The sequence below is a fragment of the Genypterus blacodes genome, unplaced genomic scaffold (genome assembly GCF_046128005.1).
Source record: "Genypterus blacodes isolate CSIRO-AG114 ecotype Tasmania unplaced genomic scaffold, CSIRO-AGI_Gbla_v1 ptg000044l_1, whole genome shotgun sequence".
Taxonomy (NCBI): Eukaryota; Metazoa; Chordata; class Actinopteri; order Ophidiiformes; family Ophidiidae; genus Genypterus; species Genypterus blacodes.
This window is the reverse complement of record NW_027466857.1, coordinates 3,793,326-3,813,255: the sequence shown is the minus strand read 5'-3', so window position 1 is coordinate 3,813,255 and position 19,930 is coordinate 3,793,326. Positions and strand designations below refer to the sequence as shown.

Below are 19,930 nucleotides of genomic sequence, written 5' to 3'. Positions count from 1 at the left end.
AGTATTCCCTGTTTCCCTAAATGTATTTTGTATTTGCCTTTTGAGGTTTGATGAAATATATATGATATAGGATTTGTTGTACATTCAATTGCACTGTAGGGCATTGTTAATGTTATATCATCATTAATTATTCATTTTGGATTTGTTTTTAATTTGCATTTTACTTAGCCTAGTTAAGATGCAAATTCTAGTATGTGTTTACTTGAGACGTGAGAGAACGGCGGGTCATACTCAACACTGTTCAAAACTTGTGTGAGGCAGAAATAAGGATAAAAGGTGGATTTTGCCCTTTAACACAACCAGGAAATGTATCTGAGCATGTTGTTCTTTAGTTCAGGCACGTTCAGGTTGAATAATGTGTTTGTTGGGTGCTGGCTCCAGAGTCTTCTTAAAAAAAGCTCATAATTCTTTGGTTACGTGGCTACAATCAAGTTTGTTGCTATGTGAACCTAATGCTAGCAAGCAGGGTAACTACATGGGACCACACTTTCACTTTCCTATCGTTGTCCCACTGGCATCTTCGTGTTTAATGTGTGTTGGTCTCAGTCGATCATGCTTTTCAATAAATAAGAATAATTGGCATAAAGCGAGACGCTGTTCTCTTCAATAAGAAAGTCATCACGGGGCATACTGCAGCTTCGTCCCCCTTTGTGTTGAGCTGCTCCCTTCAGACTGCATGAAAAGACTGAACATTTATATTCTCTGTCCCTTACTTCCCTATTATTCAGTCTGCTTCTGTTTCTCATACACATCTTTCTTTAAGTCGTATGTCTAAATTTGATTTCAAAGGTAATTACAGTTATATATTATACTGCCAGCCGTGCTGCGAGATAAATTTGCCCAAAGAGATGTTGGATGTCTTGACCTTGTAGTTGTACCTTGTAGAATAATAATTGGCTGACTTACTAACTGATTTAGCTTCTCAGTGTAGCAGTAGCGGTAACAAGCTGTCCTGCGTGAGGAGAGGCACAGAAAATGCAACAGTTTTCATGGTACAGGTTTTATTGTTGGGTAAAATGACAAGCGTGTTTTCTCTATATAAATAACAATCACATGAATGAACATACGAGACATGGCTACATGTAGGTGAAAGCAGTGCGGGTGATCACAAAGTGCGTACGAGATGCTGATTGTGACAGTGGAGTCATTTTGATTTCTTAAAAACGGATTATTCACTTGGAAAATCAACAGAAATGTTCATAATCCTGTACATTGGATGGCGACTAATGGACTCACAGTCAGCTGCTATGTACAGAACACGATACAGAAAAAGGTCATCAGCAATCGAGCTGGGATTTAAGGGTTGTCAATAAAAGTAAAGGAATAAGTCTTAACAGGAAAGACAGAAAGACTTTATATAATCTGTACACATCAAAAGTCCATACTCGTTTTGTTGCAATACATTTGCCCATTGTGGTTCAGAGTCATAGAGTGCTAATGTGAAAATGCATAGAATGTGTCCAGCAAGGAAAGAGTTCCACGCGCTCTCCAGCTACTGTGTATGATCTTACAGGTACATTCTTACACTAGATATCTACTGCGGCAGCAAAAACTCTTTTTCTCATCAAAGCTTGTTCGTCAAATATTCTCTCTATACTTAACCGCAGCTAGTATGCTACCTCGCAATTACCTGACATTAAAACACTCTGTTTATAGCAGACAGTGTGTGTTTTGTGAGGTTCTTTCTATTGGATTCTAAAATTGTATTCTTTTTTTGGTCCAGGGATATTAAAATGATGATGGGAATTATGAGTACTCTATTGACTCACTAAGGAACATTTGAAATAACTGAACTTCACAAAAAGCTGGTACAATTTATAACTAGTGTTGCCACAGACTTTTTATTCTTCTATTTAATCACATTCAAAACTTGCAGCATTAGTTATGATTTTTGGAACAAAGGTCAAAACTGCAAATGAAGGAGTTGGGCGCTTTGTCTCCACTTCATACGGGATGCGATCACAGCAGGGGCGGCTCCTTCTAATTAGATTGAGTCTCAGGGTTGGACGGACAAACTGATGAGAGCTGCAGATTTGTGGGCTCAACATGAATGGAGGGTCAAAGGAAGGGGTGTAATCTGCACTCACACCGGGAGTCATTATGCTAATTCCTCTGATGAAAGGGTTTTTTTTATTGAAGGCACGGGGAAAAAAGTTAGCAATGGGTAAACTTAAATAACCAGAGTTAATCAAGACTAATGAAGTTTATACTCATTTTGCCAATCCGCTTAAATATTGTGTTTAGAGATTATCTACAGCATTCCCACACACTGGACACAATAAATCGTGATTAATAATGCTAAATTGCACGCATTTACGGGTTTCATATCAACTGCAGAACATTAAATGTCGTAGAAGTTATATTTCCTTATGTTGACTTAGACCACCAAGTGCAAAACCTGACTTTGACTTGGCATTAAGACAATAACAATCATTTCCTCACATATGATTCGTGTTTTTGCCTTTTGATGATGGTCCCTCGTCTGCTGAATTTGAAAACGGTCAATCTGGTGTCTGAATCTGTGGTATTCACTATTACACTCCCACAAAATTAAAAATATCTGCAACAAAATTCAGTGCAACAGTACCTTTGAGCAACAAACATCATTGGGTCTTGATGTATGACCCTAAGATTCTCCAACCCATGCCACCACGTTGCCTTTGAGCACATCGGTGATCTCACAGTTGAGCTTGTTAAGTCGTCCATCCAGGATGAAGAGGGATTCTCTGGATGGGGTCATGAGATACTGTCCGAACACTCCGCTGCCAGCCATCACCCTGTTCTTACTGCTCCACGGCCACTCAAATGACCTGGTGGCCTCTTTCAAACTCTTGATCATCTTCACTTTGCCGGTGCTCAGCTCCACATACAAAACATCAGTTTGGCGGCCAGAGCTACCAAACACATTGTACTGATGGACTTCGGTGAAGGAGCGCTGGAAGGCCAGATCTGAAATGTGAAGGTTGGTGTGGATGTCAAAGGGCTCCCCGATCTCTCCCCACACAGAGATGGTCTGGATCCTCATTAAACCATCACCATCATCAACAGTAACCAAGTAGTGGCCGTCTGGAGACACGTAGGGAGTGCCCTTGACATCTCGGTTTTGGCCAATCACAGAATCTGTCACACTGTCTAAGATGAGCTGGGGCTGGGTGGCACCAGTGGAGTCAGGCTGGCAGTTAATAAAGTAGTAGCCCCCAAGGTGGGTGTAGGCTACAGACTTAGGAATGCAGTTATAGTCCCGTAAGGTGATATTTTTCACATATGATGTTGTCTCCAGGTCGATCTTATGGAGAACAGGCTCATTTCGATGAAGGACAATGCCAAACCTGCAAGAAGTTAAAAACAGTAAAGAATGAAACTTAGTACAAATGAATTAATGAATTCCTTCATGCAGATATGTACTGGAGACATATTATTATTCTTGTTGCAGTTGTATCATTAATATATGTTTCATTTACATTTCAGACATAAATGTTTTGACGTAAGCTACTATAATACGCATTGCTAAAGTAAGTAACTAAAAAAGCTGCGTCAAAGCTGTGTTTACATGCACACAAATTTATTCTATTGATATTAGTCTGGCCAAGACCATTCGGTTAAGATGTGATCATGTAAACACACGCTTAGGTCTGACAAAGGCCTTCATCAGTCTAAGATTAGTCCAGCTACAAGAGGTGGAAGAAGCCGATATTGGCCAGATTATTTGGGGAGCAAATCAAGTCAAGTCCATTTGTACAGCCCAATATCACATACAATGTACACATGCAAAAATCCCTCTCAATCAGATCTTCTGCATTATTCTGGTATCATACTAATAAAAGTTAGTACATGTAAAATGAGGAGAGCGTTTTTAAGATTCTGCCCTGTTTCTAGGTCACAAATCAAATGTAAACTTTGCTAAATTTGGATCAGTTGTATTCAAAGTTCGTTCAGAAAGACCAAACTTGAAGCCACCATCAGAAGACCAATCAGCTTTGTTCACCGAGAGAAAGAAAAACTAGAAGGACCAGTAGCAGCCTCAAACCATTTCTCAGGAACAGAAACAAGGCTAAGTCATGGGAGCATTTCACAGCGAATCACTGGAAAAAAGTCAAAGTTTGAGTTTATGCAGGGTGAAGAACAGGAAAGAAATTGATACCACAGTGTATCAAAACAACATTGAAACAAGGTGGTGGGAATATTCAAGTCTGGGGGCGTTTTTGCCTACTCTGTCAGGCAAAAGATAAGTCCGACTCCATTCTTCAGAGACACGCTATACCCTCTGATTTGGATCTTTGTAGAGAAGGATTCATACTGCAGCAGGATGATGACCTAAAACAGACCTCAAAGCTTTGCCAGAACTACTTGTGCTGACCGTCATGGACTTTCTTCAATTTCCATCCAGATTGTATTAAATTAGAAAATAATGCAAAATGGAATTTTCACGTATGAACACAGACATAGATACATTTAAAAAGAACAATGCAGTTCGGAAGAGATTAGTCGGCAAGAGTGCACAATGCTTTCCTGCGAAATATCTCTGATGCATTGTGACTGTTTTGCTCAAATAAGTGTAGGAAATCAGCCAATTAAGTGTGATGACTCCTTCCATTTCTGACAGAGAGATCTTACAGATAATAACATCCTAAACTAAAACAGGCCACGCCATAAGAAGTGCATTTCTACAGGGTAATCTGTAGGGTTTGCTGGCAGAGATTTTAGAAACAATGACCAAAAACAACATTTACTTAGACAGACTGAATTCGAAAGGAAAGTGTCCACTTAATTCTTTTAAGAGCGACCATATCCTTATCCCTGACTATCTTCATTTTGGCAGTGCAGCATCATCTATTGATCTCTTCTCCTCTAATAAAATTATCACAGTCTTGTATGTGACCAGAGATCTGTGAAAATGGTACTCATTAGAAAAGCCAAAGCATCTGATAATGGCACATTACTTTGAAGCGGCTGAGGTGGGGAATAGGGGAATAAGCAAGGAGCTGACAAGTCTCAATTAAATCTGAATAGCAGCTGATCGATGCTGACAGGCACTTCAATCTTGCTATCATCCATCTTCTTTTATGCTTTTCCAACACTGAGCTGTCTTTTGGTGTGAACCCAAAATAGCTGTTTGAGAGCCACATTGCACATTATCATCTCTGTGAAGGGAATCATTGATCCACAGATTGTTCTGTCGACTGGAGTCCACTGGAAAGGGGCAGGGCCGAGGTCGTTAAAGAAGAGGCATACAGAGAGGGGAGGTGGGTCGGGTCGTTCCATAATGCCTCCATTTATTTGGTTTTTCTGAGACTATTTTTCTGTTTTCAATGTGCGAAAAGAATGGATACAAACAAGCTATTTTAAAATGGCATTAGCTGCATATTTAAGAAATTGTCTAAATTCTGCTGTTACACTGCTTTGTAATACATTGCAAATTTAAAATACAGTTAACTGTTACGCAAATAGTTAAAGGCTGCTGCTGGGTGGCTGCATTCTACTGTATGTCTGTATGGATTTGGTGACACTTGAATTCATCAGTCTGAATTTGTTATTGATTTTCCCAATTATGTGTATGAACTGAAATATAGGAAAGTTGTTTTTAGGGGAAAAACATTTCCAAAACATATTGGGAAATCCAAACAAATGAAAAAGTTGTAACTTGTTGTCACCAGCTGGGAGGCAGAACTGATGATACACAGACCAATCCTGCCTCTATGCTCCGTTACATATTGCTGGATTTCTTTGTCATGTATTGTATTCAATACTGTGGCTGTTGTGACAGCTCTATGAGTTGTACACACAAACTGTGATTTATTGTTCACATGATGGGGAGCTAAAGGTCAAAGGTGCTTCCATTCCTCACTGAAAATACAAACGTATTATACTATATATACCCAGCAAAAGAAAGAATTTGTGGTGTATGATCAAATTCTAAGCAGACATTGTTTGAGTGTCGGTTCAATGTGAACACAGCTGGGTTGCTTCATTAGTGAGCCCAGATTGCTCCAAGCCAAACAGACAGCTGCTGTTTGTTGTTTGTACCAATGATTACAACATCAAGGGTTCTCCATGTTTTGTAAAGCAGGATTATGTACAACTCAAGCCATTTTGCATTTGAGCATCTCATGTTTATGTCAATATTTTGTGTTTAGAAGGGATGAGGTCTGAACATTTAACCTCAAAGGAATGTTTGCTTTGCAGCACAGCCGTGGATCCTGCGGACAAATCTCAAGAACAATCAACATCAACATTTCACTCTGCTTGCTCAGCCAAAAGGATGTCAAGTGCAAGGATCAGGAATTTGTTAAAGGGCTGCGAGATACCATTGGAAAAAGAAAGAAATAAGCATGCTGTTTTGCTGATATCGAGTTGTCTGACTGTAAGTCGATGCCTTTAATGAACGATGGCCCCCAGAAGTTCCTGTTCACGTTCAAGTATCTGCTGTGGGAATCCTATCATTAAACTTTCCCTGGAAATTGCCAAATATATGTTGATGCTCATGATGCTTCACTGCAAAATCAAATAATCAATGCTTGGTTCCTGCCAACAGACAAATGGATGTGAAGATACAACAAGAAAATATTGGAGCAGCAAGGAAGCACTTACAAATACTCAATATCTGCACAGAGAGCAATAATTGCTGAAATATAAACAAAATGCGAACAGACACACATTCTTAGTAGGGATATATGTTCAGGTTTTACCCTTTTTCTCTGCAGTTAATCGGAAAAAAACCTGACATGAAAAGTTTGTGTGTATAAATCAGATGAGGTTTTAAATTATATGCCATAAATTCATGTTTTGGTGTGAAAAAGGCATTAAGTCCTGAGACACTTTCACTGATTTACACTCTAGGTCTTGGTGCCCAAATCTTGTTTTTGCCATAATGAACTTTTTTTGACAAATAGGTCTGCAAAGATATGTTATGGCACAGTGGAAGTAAAGCTCTGTTGTAGCTTGAGTGTGTGTAGGTCAATGATTGCCTTTGTTTCACAGGGATGTCTGAAGGAAGCGGACAACTCAATATTAGTGGGATCCTGTGGTTGGAAGCATTGAAAATGATCAGCAGGGTAGATTGTTCCAATTATGGGTCATTGACTTCTTTGTTAGTGGTTTTCAATACTGGTCCTCCAGTACCACAGCACTATCTATTTTCTCTCTCCCTCTTCGCACCCCACACAGGATTTAACCATTCGGGACCACTGGCCTTTATCACTGTCAACATACATGGGTGTGTGTGGGTCAATGATTGTAGAGGGACGTTGCATTTAATTGCCCAAAAGAAACTAGAGAACATCTGATTGTGTATTTGTTTTTGATGTTGAATTTTAGTTTAGTGGCTCTTGTGGGGACCGTTACCTTTTGGTGCCTTGAGCATTTTATCACCCCCTTAAACCTGTAATTGAAATCAGCAGTTAAGAGGTTTCTTATTCAAAAAAGCCATCAAGAAACTTGTGATGCAACAATGTCAGTGTTTCCTAAAATGTGGGCAGCAGACCGCTTTTGGGCCATGAAGGTACTTCAGGTGGACCCCGAGAGGTCATTTACAATAAATAAATGAAAAGTTTGTAATTTTCCATTTTCATTCAATTAAGTTTGAAATTACCATAAAATATTGATGAATAAATATCTACATTTAAAAGAGGATTTAAATGACGTGTTCTTTTTCACTTATCTGGCCTATTATTGATGCATTAAGTAGCTTATACCTCATCATTGGCGTGGAATCGTAACTTACGGAGTACCTCATCACTGACGAGGAAAGAGTTAAAATGGAGGAGGCAAAAGGAAAACTGTTAGTGGAGAATCAACATAAACAAGCAAATCATCAGCGTGGGCCGCAGAAAAGGTTCAGATTTCAAATGAGGCCGTGGCGTTCTTTAGTTTATGTATTGCTGCTCTAAGACTTAAGGATGATAAACTTTAACTTTGCAGTCAAACACACCATTCATCTTCCATTATCAGCTGTAATTATGTTGTTACATTAATAGTCTCTGTGAGGATTTCTGACCACATTTTACAACAATCTGACAAGTAATTAATTTTTTGCCATTCACAGGGACCTATTTACATTTATTCACATTACATTAGCTAGTGGATAATGTAGCTGTCATCGCTTAGAGGAACTAATTTAAACAGTTAGAAGTGTTTACTTATGGAGACATTTAAGTGTGTAAAGCTGAAACTGAGACTCTTTTTTTAGGGTTTCTCCCTCATCTGTCATCTATTTTATGAAACAATGTTTTAAGCTGCATTTGTCTTATGAAAGATGGTAAATGAGTAGTTTATTACTATTATTCTATGACTAAATTTATTCATCCATTCTTAAACTCAAAAGTTTAATTTAAGTCTAACAATAACAGCTCTAATTACCAGTCTCCATTTTGACCTCATTATTTCCTGCCTGCCTGTAATTAGGCATTTTGTATGACTTGCAAAATGAATAACACTAGATTTCAGCTAAATGATGTTTTATATATATTAGGCACGGAGCCAGCATTCATGACGCTTTGCAATGAGTTAAATAAGTTAGTGACAAAATCCTCAAAACTGAAGAGCTCGCTCATAATGAGCACATTTTACAAACGCATTCCGAATGTGTGGTTGCGATCTTGCCTTCGGGTCTCTGTGGATACAATTACAGCTATGGTAGCGACCCGTTATACACACCCACCCACACACACACACACACACACACACAAATGACTGCTCACTTTCTACCTCTCTCCAGGACACTGTTAACATCCTGAACTACTCCAGGCCTCCCACTTGCACTTGGCCTCTCTGTGACATTACTGAAGTGTTTTGGTGTCACCTCTCTCTGACCACGTTCAACTCAACAGTTTTACCTGCTCATGATTTATCACAACCACAAGAGTGAATCAATACACACCATGTTCAGGATGTTTATGCTTAAGTGAGAAGGAGACAGATTAGCAGCAGTCTGTGGAGTATTTGTGATGCAGAGAAGTAGCATCGTTATGGTGAAGAGGATTTACCCATTTTCTTTGTAATTTTTCATTGACATTGTCAAAACAGAGAAAATCGGAAGGAGAAAGTGTAAACATTGCAGATAAGTCAAGTGCAAATTTAAAGGGGACATATCTAGATTTCAATGTTCTGTATTGGTATATTTGGAAATATCTGCAATGCTTTAATGTGCAAAAACCTGTCAATCTCTTTATATCTAACTTTGCTTTAGCACTGCTGTGCAGCCTGAGGGAAAATATGTCACTGGAGGCTCAGTAGGTGTGTCTTATCACGTGTAGGTAAGACAATTCAAATGTGTTATAATATATAAAATAATGTAGAAATAACAAAAGGAACAATATGCCCCTTTAAATAATAATAATAATAATAATAATAACAGTACATGATACTGTGACCCTGCCTACCCTTGTTTGAGAGACTAAAGCTGTCAGCTGATCACTAATGGGGCAGATGGGGCAATGTGGCGGCAGCATGGAGATGCAGCTTGGCAGGAACTGTGGATCTGCATTTCTTTTTACATCAAGAGGGCCATCCATCTTGTGATAAATCATACTTGTCAGAAGCCACATCAAATTTTATCTGTTCTGCAAAACACTACAATATAAGGAGATCTGGGCTGAGATTTACGGCGTGTTTTTCACACTCTTACTGCTACTCACTGTTGCAATACCTAAGCGTGTCTACCTGTCCAGAGCAACTAAAGCTGATCACCTGTGCCATGGAAATCAGATGAATCACCACACCGCTCGGCTGGGACAAAACTAGCCATATGTTGGTAATTGTCTACCAAATACTTGTGACGGGATCCGGTATGTAAACATCCCACTAGACAGTGGAGAATCATTGCTCTATCTCGAAAGATCCATGGTATCCGGCTCCTGATGCTATTGCCATCTGGGGACGTGCAGCTAAATCTGGCATCGGTTACTCCTAGAGTATTGCGAGACTCCTTGAGCTCCATCTGAGTAAGTCCTAGGTGGCGTCTCATGTACGGGTGAATGACTGCGGATTATCTGCACCTGGCTTCCCCCTTAACAGAGTGAGCTTAATTAATATAGGGAACAATGATCTAATAAATAATACACCACTGCTGCTTTGTGGGACTCTAAATAGACCCACTGTCACATTCAAATTCTGAAGTGACGGAACCATGCAGTGAGAAAACAGAGGCACATTTCACACTGTCAATCACGCAAATCAGAAGTATTGATTCAATGAGTGAACAGTTGATTCATTCATTAATAAATTCAAATCTGAACTTTCTATGTATATCTGAAACTAGCTGACAACAGTTAGCGCCCACTATTTATGATGCCTGGATAGCAATGTGTTAGATGTGACAGAAGCTTGGAAAGAGGAGGAGAGGTGCTGATTTGTGAAAAATGTCATTAAAAGTGAATGTGCTATGATCAAAGGGAAACACTCTAGAATACTTTGTGTTAAAAATAATCCTGTCCCAGCAAAAGCCATTTATTATCATAGGTGTTTAGATTGAATATTAACCTGAAAAAATAACCAAAAGTTACAATTTCAATAGTGGTTTATCCAATCTTAATTTACCTCTGTTTGCAAGGAAACAAAGTTATTCAAGAGATAAGCCATAACATGGTTTGTCTTCATGTAATGAACCAGTCAAAAAGTAATTCATAACTTCAGGATGCAGGGAAATGTTTTAGGAGAAGTTTCCTGCTTGATTCTCTTCATTCTCTTGGTTAAAATAGTAATTTAAAAGGGTCCCTATTAATGCTACAGGTCAGGGTTTGGATCTGCTTACAATCAATAAGATGCAAGTGAATAAAAATGTCAGCTCCTTCAGAGGCTCTAACGGAGAGATGCATTTCCACTTCATATCATACTTATCATAAAACACAAAGACACTTGAACTCCCCCCATTGCTCATTTAATTAATCAGTCAGTCAGTGAAATTAAATATTCCTGCTGACTGCAATCATGCCATCGTTGCACCTATTTTTAAGTCTGGAGACTGTCATGAGTCAGAAACTATAGACCCGTATGCACTTTCAAAGAATCCCAAGAAAGTTGTACAACTGAAAACTTATCTCAATAAAAGCAATTTTGGTTTACACCCAAATATTTCTTTGAGTACCAAAGCTCAAAATCTCCAAAAGAGGTTTATGTCCTATAATAAAAACAAATACAAAAAAAAGAGAATAGGTTTAACATAGCCATGATGCGGACAAGATGTGTGTGTATGATATATTATTGTATATGATTTGTATTATGTACTCTGTTTAAAATAAAGCAATGCACACCACACACACAGGAACACACACATCTAAATTGTAGTAGTGAGTTCTAAGGGAGACATAGACGGTTTGTCAAGACGTTTCTTCTTGGATGGTACTCGACATACCTCACATGGCTTATGATGAGGCTGGTGGGAGGAATGAAGAAGTCATCCACCCTGTCGAAGCGCCTGCCGACTGGCTGGGTGTGAACAGTGTGGTGGGACGCTCTTCCACTGGCCTGATTGATCACCTAGTTTCACATCGAAGGAGGAGGAGGAGGAAAGCATTTAACACAAACCTCCTCAATATACACAGTGCTGTCGTCTTATTCTGAGTCTCATAGTCTGATTGTACATCTGGCAACATATGTGATAATACTGCATGTAATAGCATCAGCACAGAGTCATGACCGGATAGAGATACTTGTGCCATTATTTTTAGCATTCATATTTTCTATTATTTGGTTTATTTTGATATTCATTCCAAAATGAAAACCTTTGGGTCCTGTCAAATTACTCACTGAGAAAGCTTCACAGAGGGAGGTGGTGTGTGCTGTTGTTGGTGTCTAATAACATTTGCACATGAATGGAGGCCTAAAAGTGTGTAGGCAGGATTTGGTGTGAATGCAACACAATAGATTCTGCCACAGTGGATAACCCTCGTTATGAATTTTGATAAATGATGTGTGATGACAAGCAGTATTTGGAAATGTCACTATTAACAAATACATACTCACAAAACTGTATAGCAATCTATCAATAAATAAAATAACTGTTAAAATATAATATTCAACTTGTAAAATATCAAGTAAGCAAGTTTCATTTTTCTTTCAACAAGATTTTAATTGGCATATTTGATGTCAGGTTTATGGTATAAAGTGAAATATAGTAATTTAAATGTGTTTTTTAAATAACAATCAAGCGTAAACTCCATGTCTTAAGAACAGAAGCCAAGAGAGTTCATGCAATATCATATTTCAAAAATCATTATCCCGAGATAACAGGATAATTAGTTTTCTTGAGAAAATTACTTGATAAGATTAATTGGATTTATATCTACAGTATTATCGGACATATTTGACTAAATAAATGTGAAAAAAAATCATTACACAAAACGTTTCTGCAGGTACGCAACAGCTGTGAATCTGATATGTCACTTTCCAGTGTATTTACTTGTTAAATACGTGATAAGTTAACTTTGTCCGCATAATGAAGAGGAATCATCAGGAATTTGTATTAATTAATGCAAAAAGACATATGTCCTATCACCTAAACTACTTAATATGGAGGCATAAGAAAGAAATGATCAAATACAATTTTACTTCAACCAAATTCATTCCGCATTTCTGTGATCTTTTCACTATAAAGTCTTAGAAAATATAAAGCTCATTACATATCTGCAAATAAATGTGTATCATATTGATGTATTTGTAACAAGGAACTATCAGATGGAATCTCATTACAATGGGACAAAGACAGTTACCTGAAGAGTTGGGAAGTTCTTCTCCACGTCTCCCCAGCTGAGCACCCACACTTGGTTGTGAGACTTGTCGTAGTGGAGTTTCACAGGATAAGGGTCGGTGCTGACCGTCTGCAGGGACACATATCACCACACCCAGCCTTTAAACATGGCCTACACACTGAATAACAATTCAAGACAACTCTTCTTTTGAAGTGATTCCCCTTTGAAGTGCAATGGCAACGCATTGGAAAAAGAAACTTTCCTGCACAGACTAATGCATTGCGCTTGACAGGAGCATGTCCTCCTTAAACAAAACAGATTGGAGTTTTTGTGTTAAAGTTGTTCTGGCGTCGTGATGCGTTGCACAATTGATTCACCAACACTGAAGTAATTGCTTTGAGTCTTTATCTGTTCCTTGACACATGCAGCAATATTCCAAAGCAGTACAATAGATGAGACACATGTGATAGATAAGAGCTCCTTTTGCATTATGTCCACCTGAGTGCAGACTGACAGCACCATCAAAGGGAAAAGAGACACCACAAGGAGCTTTAACATCACCTCTTTTTCAGAGGATGATTGCAATCCCGCATTCACTGAATCCCCTTAGACCAAAGCTTACTGTCTGTGATATTATATCTGTTTTTTGCTATTAAGTCCTAATAGTATTGTTTACAAAGGCAAAATATGTACCGCATCACCAAGACAGCACATAGCTCCTGAGAGAGTTATTGCAAGCAAGAAGAGAATATTTGTTGAATCCCAAATAATCCAAAAGCTTGTAGTCACTGGAGAAAACAGGTGTTCATGTTGTTCTTACTGACACGAATAGCTAATCTTTTCCGGCTAAGGAAGATTACCAAGATCCTCAGCCAATATGTTCGATGCTGACTTTGGATGAACTGACAGGAAACATTACAGCCATTCCAACGATTTATCTGTGTACACAATGTGCTTGATTGGTTAGAGTGTGCAAAATAAAAATCAGCTCATTAGAAAGTTTGCTTTGCATTTCAGAGGTTGCACGTTTAAAAATGCAGTTTGCTCATTATTCCTTTACACTCAATAAATCATTTGAATAATTCAATGAGACAATGTAAAGCAGTCAAACCAAAATCAGAAGTCGTCTCCTTCTATTCCAGCTGGCAGGTTCAGGTGGTTAATTAGCAACTGCTAATATAATGCAATGAAACTAAATCTCGAGGCGACTGAATAATGAGTTTGTGACAGTCTCTTGGACAACAACCTGTTTACCAACAGGTCCCTGAGAGCCCCGAGTGTGAGCTGTAAACAGCCATCGTGGCGTCAGAAGCATCTAGAGGGATCTGAGCAACCCTGGATGAACCTGACACATCTGAAATGAAGTGACACAGGATTTAGCTGAACCGTGTTCACTGGTGAATGTGTTAAATGTCGAACTGTATGAACTCTGCAGGTTTTCCAGACCTGCTGTGTAAAATGAAATTCCCCATGGAAAAGAAACGGTCCTCTGTGCTGAGGTGTCTGAGCTTTTTAAAGACGCCTCTGACACCACATGTGATGAAAACTCAAGAGGTTGCCCAGTTGCTATGTTACAATATCTATGATGGGTTACCAGATTACAGTAAGTATGAAGAGGCGGGTCTATGGGTTAGCTGGATTCCATGTAAAGGGGTCAAGCTTGTACGGAAATGCTTCATTTCAGGTTGTCAGTGTAATTGGAAACCAGCATGAGTAATGCACTGCTAGGGCAAGAGAGAAATGGAAGATGTTGAAGATGATTTATTCTAGCATTGAAAAGCCTAAAACACCATTTCAGATTAGATATATTTACCAAATATTTGCCTCCAACAGAGTACTATAGTGTAGAGTTACCATTGTCTATCCATTTATCCATCCAATGGGTACAGCCTGAAATAATTGTCAGTCAGCCTCAGGGGAAGGACAAATTCATTCACAACCATGGTTATTTTAGAGTTTCCAAATCATCTAACCTGCATGTATATCCACTCATGATCGACCTTTGCAGACATGGAGAGAACCCATCAGCACAGGAGCCAAACTATGTTTTTGATTGTATCTGTGCTATGCAATAGCAGGTGGGTGTGTTGCAATCACTGGTGTTTGTTTGTCTCACTGTCACAGCTATAACTAAAACATTTTTTATTAGATTTGGGTCAAACTTAGCAAGTTGCTTCGGGTCAGGCTATTGACTGGCTTTGTTCTCAAATTTGGTCAATTTGAAGTTCATTGGGCAAGATCACATTTTTTGCCCAATACTCAATCAAGAGGCACGCACTGAAGGTGCAAGGTGCATTTTGCATGTATTTGAGTTCATTTGTTCTTTTTTATTTGCTGTAAATCTGCCAAACCACCTACACCATATTGCTCAGCAAGTTCGCGAGCTGTCAAACATGTCTTGTCTGGTGTATGGAATACAGCACGTAAACCTTCTAGGCTTGGCCTCCAGCCCATAATGGCAGCAAAACTTTGCCAATACCATAAACTTACAGTTCTCTCCCCCTCTTGTGTATTATTGCTGCAATTATTCCTGCAAATGATATCCATTCAGCTGGATCAGTGACAGAAAATACTCACATCCAGTTATGATAAATTGACATCATTCATGTGGAAGAATTTCTATCAAAGTGCAGGCATTATGTTTTTTTGACACTTTGACAAGTACATCTCAGGAGAATATATAAAATAAACATATGCAACCTCTGGCCTTGTTGGCAGAGCTGGAATGAAACTTCTTTTTACAGACAACCTTCAGTTTTATGCCACGGTAAGCTAAAATTAAATACGTATTTATTTATAGAAATAAAGTCCTGCTCTGTGTAAAATTGTCAACTTCTTCTTGTTATAGGTTGTTGCACTGTTACTGGCAGAATGGAGGTGAGCTTGGTTTTTCCAATTTAGTCAGAAAATTACCTGGACAGCCTTCTGAGACTGGATGTCGACTATGAGCACTCGGTCCAAGGTTGGCTGTGTCACATAAATAAACTTGTCCTTAACGTTGACTGCCGATGACCAAACACACCTCTGGACGGACTCTCCTGCTGAGGTGGGACACACCTCTTCCTGGAACACACAGCACACACATACACTGTAAACTAAAATACAATTACACAATTATCCAGTCATGATTCTATGCTGTTTACTACATGCAAGCTTGTCACATATGCTAGAGAAATCAACTTTACTAGGTAGTGCAAAATCTGCTTTATCATGCTGATTTGTTCACACTTATTTCACAGAGCAAAGCCTGCAGACTCTGTGGCTGTTCAGTCCTGGCAGCTCTCACCTTCCTGGGCAATGAAAACCTTAACTGGCCTTCTGTCCCTGGAGCTTTCCTTCCACGGCTCTCCAAGCACCCAGCACAATCCAGTCATCTGTGCCAGACTCTGCAGGACGATTTAGGGAGGTGCTGACCAGCAAGGATGAATGAAAGGCTATGCCACGGTGGAATAAACTCTTTCTCCCGTATTTACAATCACTGAGAAAGTCCACTGACAGGTGCCTTCCCATAGGCCAACTCCTTTCACTTAAAGGGGCATTAGGAGATGTATGACCTTTATTGAGCTCAATCAGAGAGGAGTAGGAGTCGTAACATCACTGACACTATTTATTTAGTGACTGATACATCTCCTCAGTCATTCTGTCCCCTAAATTTCCTCTGTGCAGATAGGTAGGCTAGGCTTAGATCAGCTGACGAACAATAAGAATCAAACAAATAGGTAATTTCAAGATATGGCTTGATTGGGGTTGTTTGGTAATTGCACAGTTTTTGATCGAAAACATATGGCAGGCAAAGTCAGTTTGAAAAGCAAGAAATATTTGCACCTGCTGGAGTAACTGTTGAATCATTGCTACTGAACCCTATCAAACCCCTGCAGATAAAACGTGGTCATTTTCTGCAGTAGGGCTGTAAATGACACACTTATTGCACCTTTCAGAGGTGAGAAATCAAACTTGTGATGCCCATCTGAAGGTGTGAACGGAGGAGGCAGTAATCCGCCCTGTGTTTATGTGTGCTGCATAAGTCAGCATGTTTGTATATGTGTGGGTGCATAGCATGAGTGTGATTTATATAGTAACTGACAGCTTCTAAGGAGTGTTTTTCTTTTTTATTATGGAAAAGCCTACAATTCCTGACATTTCTAGGGTGCACAAGATATTCTCCATGGATTCACTAAAAATCCCTACCGCACAATAAGATAAAGGAGTGGAATCGAGATGTCTGTGTTCACAATCTGTTTTCAATGGAAACTATGTATGTGCACTATAAATACCTATATTATAAATACTACAGAGGAATATATTTGAAAGAAACCCAAAACCTTCTGTCTGATAACTGATATTCTGCAGTTAAAGTGATTTGTAGCACTCATATACACGTATTTGTGAAACAACATCGACAGTCTTTGGGGAGGAAAAAATGATGAAAACAACGAAGCAGCTACATCCAAAGTTGTCAAAAAGATAAAGTGTAGAGTATCCAGGAGGGGAATGTCAATGCTCCCACAGTGCATATGCAAGGTATCCGTTCAAAACACAATACTTGTTATGGGATGTTCATTTTCAAACATATACAGAGATACAGCATTTTATTGCACATTTACATTTACTACCATCACATTTTGAGCTACTCTGTCACCATAAAACAAAGCACTAAGCTTATACAGCACATTGTTATAATAGTTGACCAATTTAAAATTCATCTAACAGCACAGCAGTGTGTTTAAAATGCGAGACAATACGGAGAGTCCATTTTACATGGATGAAATATTTCTTTTGAATAGTCTCTGCAGGCAGAAAACCTATCTATCGTGTAAAATGCCCCCTGCTCTGTAAGCTACTTCCTGGACTGGCTTTACTTAAATTGGGCATCACAGTGTTTTCCTGATACTGTGTGTATCACAGTAAAACACTCTATATTGTAGTTAAGGATAATGGATTGGTTGGGCGATTACCATAAACACATCAATCAATGCTCCACCGCAGTGGGGGAAAGCATGTATGCCATGCTGGGAGCAGCCTCAGCTCTGAGCCAATGTGTTCACACAGCAATCCCACAAGACAGCGCCCGAGCCTGCATCACACCGCACACAATGATTGATATCCTAATACAAACACTCCTCTCGGAGGAATGCTCGGTTGATTGTTGTGCATTCATTGCATTGCTTTATGTATACCAGCTATCCAATCAGCATGGGCGCCGGGATGAAAGGAACCCATTTGAGAACACATGTAAATCTAACAGGTATCTATCAGCGGCCAGCTTTGATTATTTTTCTGCTTGAAAGCTTTACGGTGAAATTGTGATTTAGAGGGGAGGAAGGCTGTAAAGAGCCCAGTGAGACCTGTCCCCCCCCCTCCCGGCATGATATGGTCTGTCAGAGAATTAAATGACAGACAACTGCTAGTGTGTAATGCAGTTCACGTGTCCACTAAGTATGTTTCTGGTAGCTATTAAACACTAAGCACGTGATAGGTTTGGCATGACTCTGGCTGTTCCTCTGTGACTACCAATCATGTGTTTGACGCTGAAATACTGTAAATATTCAGCACTCAAACATGGGCCTGCAGGCATATTATCATCATTACCCACATGATGATTCTCTACAAACTTCTTTTCCCTGATGATATTCTGTCTACCAAAAGTTCAGTTGAGACTCTTAGATTGCTGCAGGAGCCCAGCTAGACTGACAGTAATAAAGTCTTAACAAGATATATTAAAAAAAACAGTCAGGATAGCCAGAGGGGTCAGTCTTGAGTCTATATAATAATTACTGAAGGATGCTCTGTGCCATAATAAAGTCCAAGTGCCACTTCACAGTCTGAGCTTCAACCTCTTGTGACCTACACCTGAATCCTTTAAAGGAAACGGCACGATTTTACACAGTAAATTCAGTGGCGTTTGGTCATGGGGAGGGCTATTCAGCACGTCAGAACCTCTGTGTGGGGGATTTCGTGGCTGTGGAGAGCGCTGTGAACCCTCAGGTAAATGGACTCTTCTGACACCTTGGTGATGACTAGAAAGCTGAAATATTTCCTGACTTCCTCCTCCATTATGTAGTTGTTTCTATGGTCTCAATAGTGATTTCCATAACTGAAAAATGGACCGGAGCGCTCACCTGTAGAGCCAGCAGCTTCTCACTGGGCTTAATGTGTCGTTGGATCTCACACGCCACCGGCTGAATCACTTTAATGCCATCGTCATAGAACACATAGAACATGTTGCCAATTCCGAGACCTGTTGGGGGCAAAATAGATGAAACTGTTTAGACTGCAACAGAAATGAACCTACACTTATAATATCATTTAATTGAATCACTCTCATCATACTTCAATAATGCTATGACAACAAGTCAATCAACGCAATTCAATGTGCAGTGTAGAACAGTAGAAACAATTCAGACCTACCTCCTTCCCGCCACAAAATGTTTGCTACTTTGAGAGAGAGAAAGGAGAGAACGGTTGAAAATAAATGCGAGAATCAATAGAAAGCCTTTGAGCATTAACACCAAAACATCAAATCCTATAGAAGCAAAGAGGAAAGAAAACCCCATGAAAGTTTTATGGAAACTGCCTCTCTGACATCTGCACCTGGTAGAACCAGCGATCAATAGAGCTCTCTGCTTGGATGTAATTTGATACTGCACACCAGCGAATGGATTGCAGCTGACATGTCTGCCTGAAATTTCGCCCGAGGTGAAATTTTGATTTAAGTAAAGTTTTTTAAGTTAAAGATGTTTGGCTGGTGTAACAAAAGTAAGCTAATCACAAAATCTGAGACATCAGTTATCCATCAGTCCAACAGTGTGAGTTTAACGGATTAGCAGCAGCGAGGCGTCTTCGACACCCATGAGTAGTTCACAGTTTCAGGCACAGATGACTATCGTAAGTCATTACAAGGGATTAATGTGCTCTTTCTTTAGTACAAAAAAACTGTTTGCACCTAATGAAATGGAGGCTATTTCCCATTACAGTCAGGCAATTAATAAAGCAGAATGTGGAGTAAAACCCGCAAAACATCCCGAGTGACCCAACATACAGAGTAACTGTAAAAAATTTAAAAAAAATTATCCACTATCCATTATCTAAAATGATATGACTGAAGGAAAGATGTGATGAGTGAGAAAATATGGAGCCATTATACATACTGGGAGTTATTTCAGTTATAACAGAACAGATTCCTCTACTCTATCATCCTTTATTCACCAACCCCCATTATGGCCCTGCACCATCTTCCTCCTCTTTTT

At 39.3% G+C, this 19,930-nt stretch overlaps 1 protein-coding gene across 1 annotated transcript; it reads right to left on the bottom strand.

Annotated features, from left to right (window-relative positions):
- Positions 1 to 998: 998 nt before the first annotated feature.
- Positions 999 to 19,258, bottom strand: LOC142999367 (follistatin-related protein 5-like). Its single transcript, XM_076148866.1, has 6 exons — positions 19,092 to 19,258; positions 18,803 to 18,921; positions 15,597 to 15,746; positions 12,705 to 12,812; positions 11,348 to 11,472; positions 999 to 3,329 (listed from the first exon to the last, which is right to left on the bottom strand). The coding sequence occupies exons 2-6, from the start codon at positions 18,902 to 18,904 to the stop codon at positions 2,627 to 2,629; spliced, it is 1,188 nt and encodes a 395-aa protein (XP_076004981.1). The 5' UTR covers positions 18,905 to 18,921; positions 19,092 to 19,258; the 3' UTR covers positions 999 to 2,626.
- Between the last annotated feature and the right edge of the window lie 672 nt (positions 19,259 to 19,930).

What these genes read in the sequence shown, in the direction of transcription:
- LOC142999367 (XM_076148866.1), bottom strand. Translation starts at nt 18,904, where the DNA reads ATGTTCTATGTGTTCTATGACGATGGCATTAAAGTGATTCAGCCGGTG. An exon ending in AGAAGCTGCTGGCTCTACAG is followed by an intron (nt 15,747 to 18,802) that starts GTGAGCGCTCCG and finishes TGTGTGTTCCAG; the next exon opens with GAAGAGGTGTGTCCCACCTC. An exon ending in CTCATCATAAGCCATGTGAG is followed by an intron (nt 3,330 to 11,347) that starts GTATGTCGAGTA and finishes AACTTCTTGCAG; the next exon opens with GTTTGGCATTGTCCTTCATC.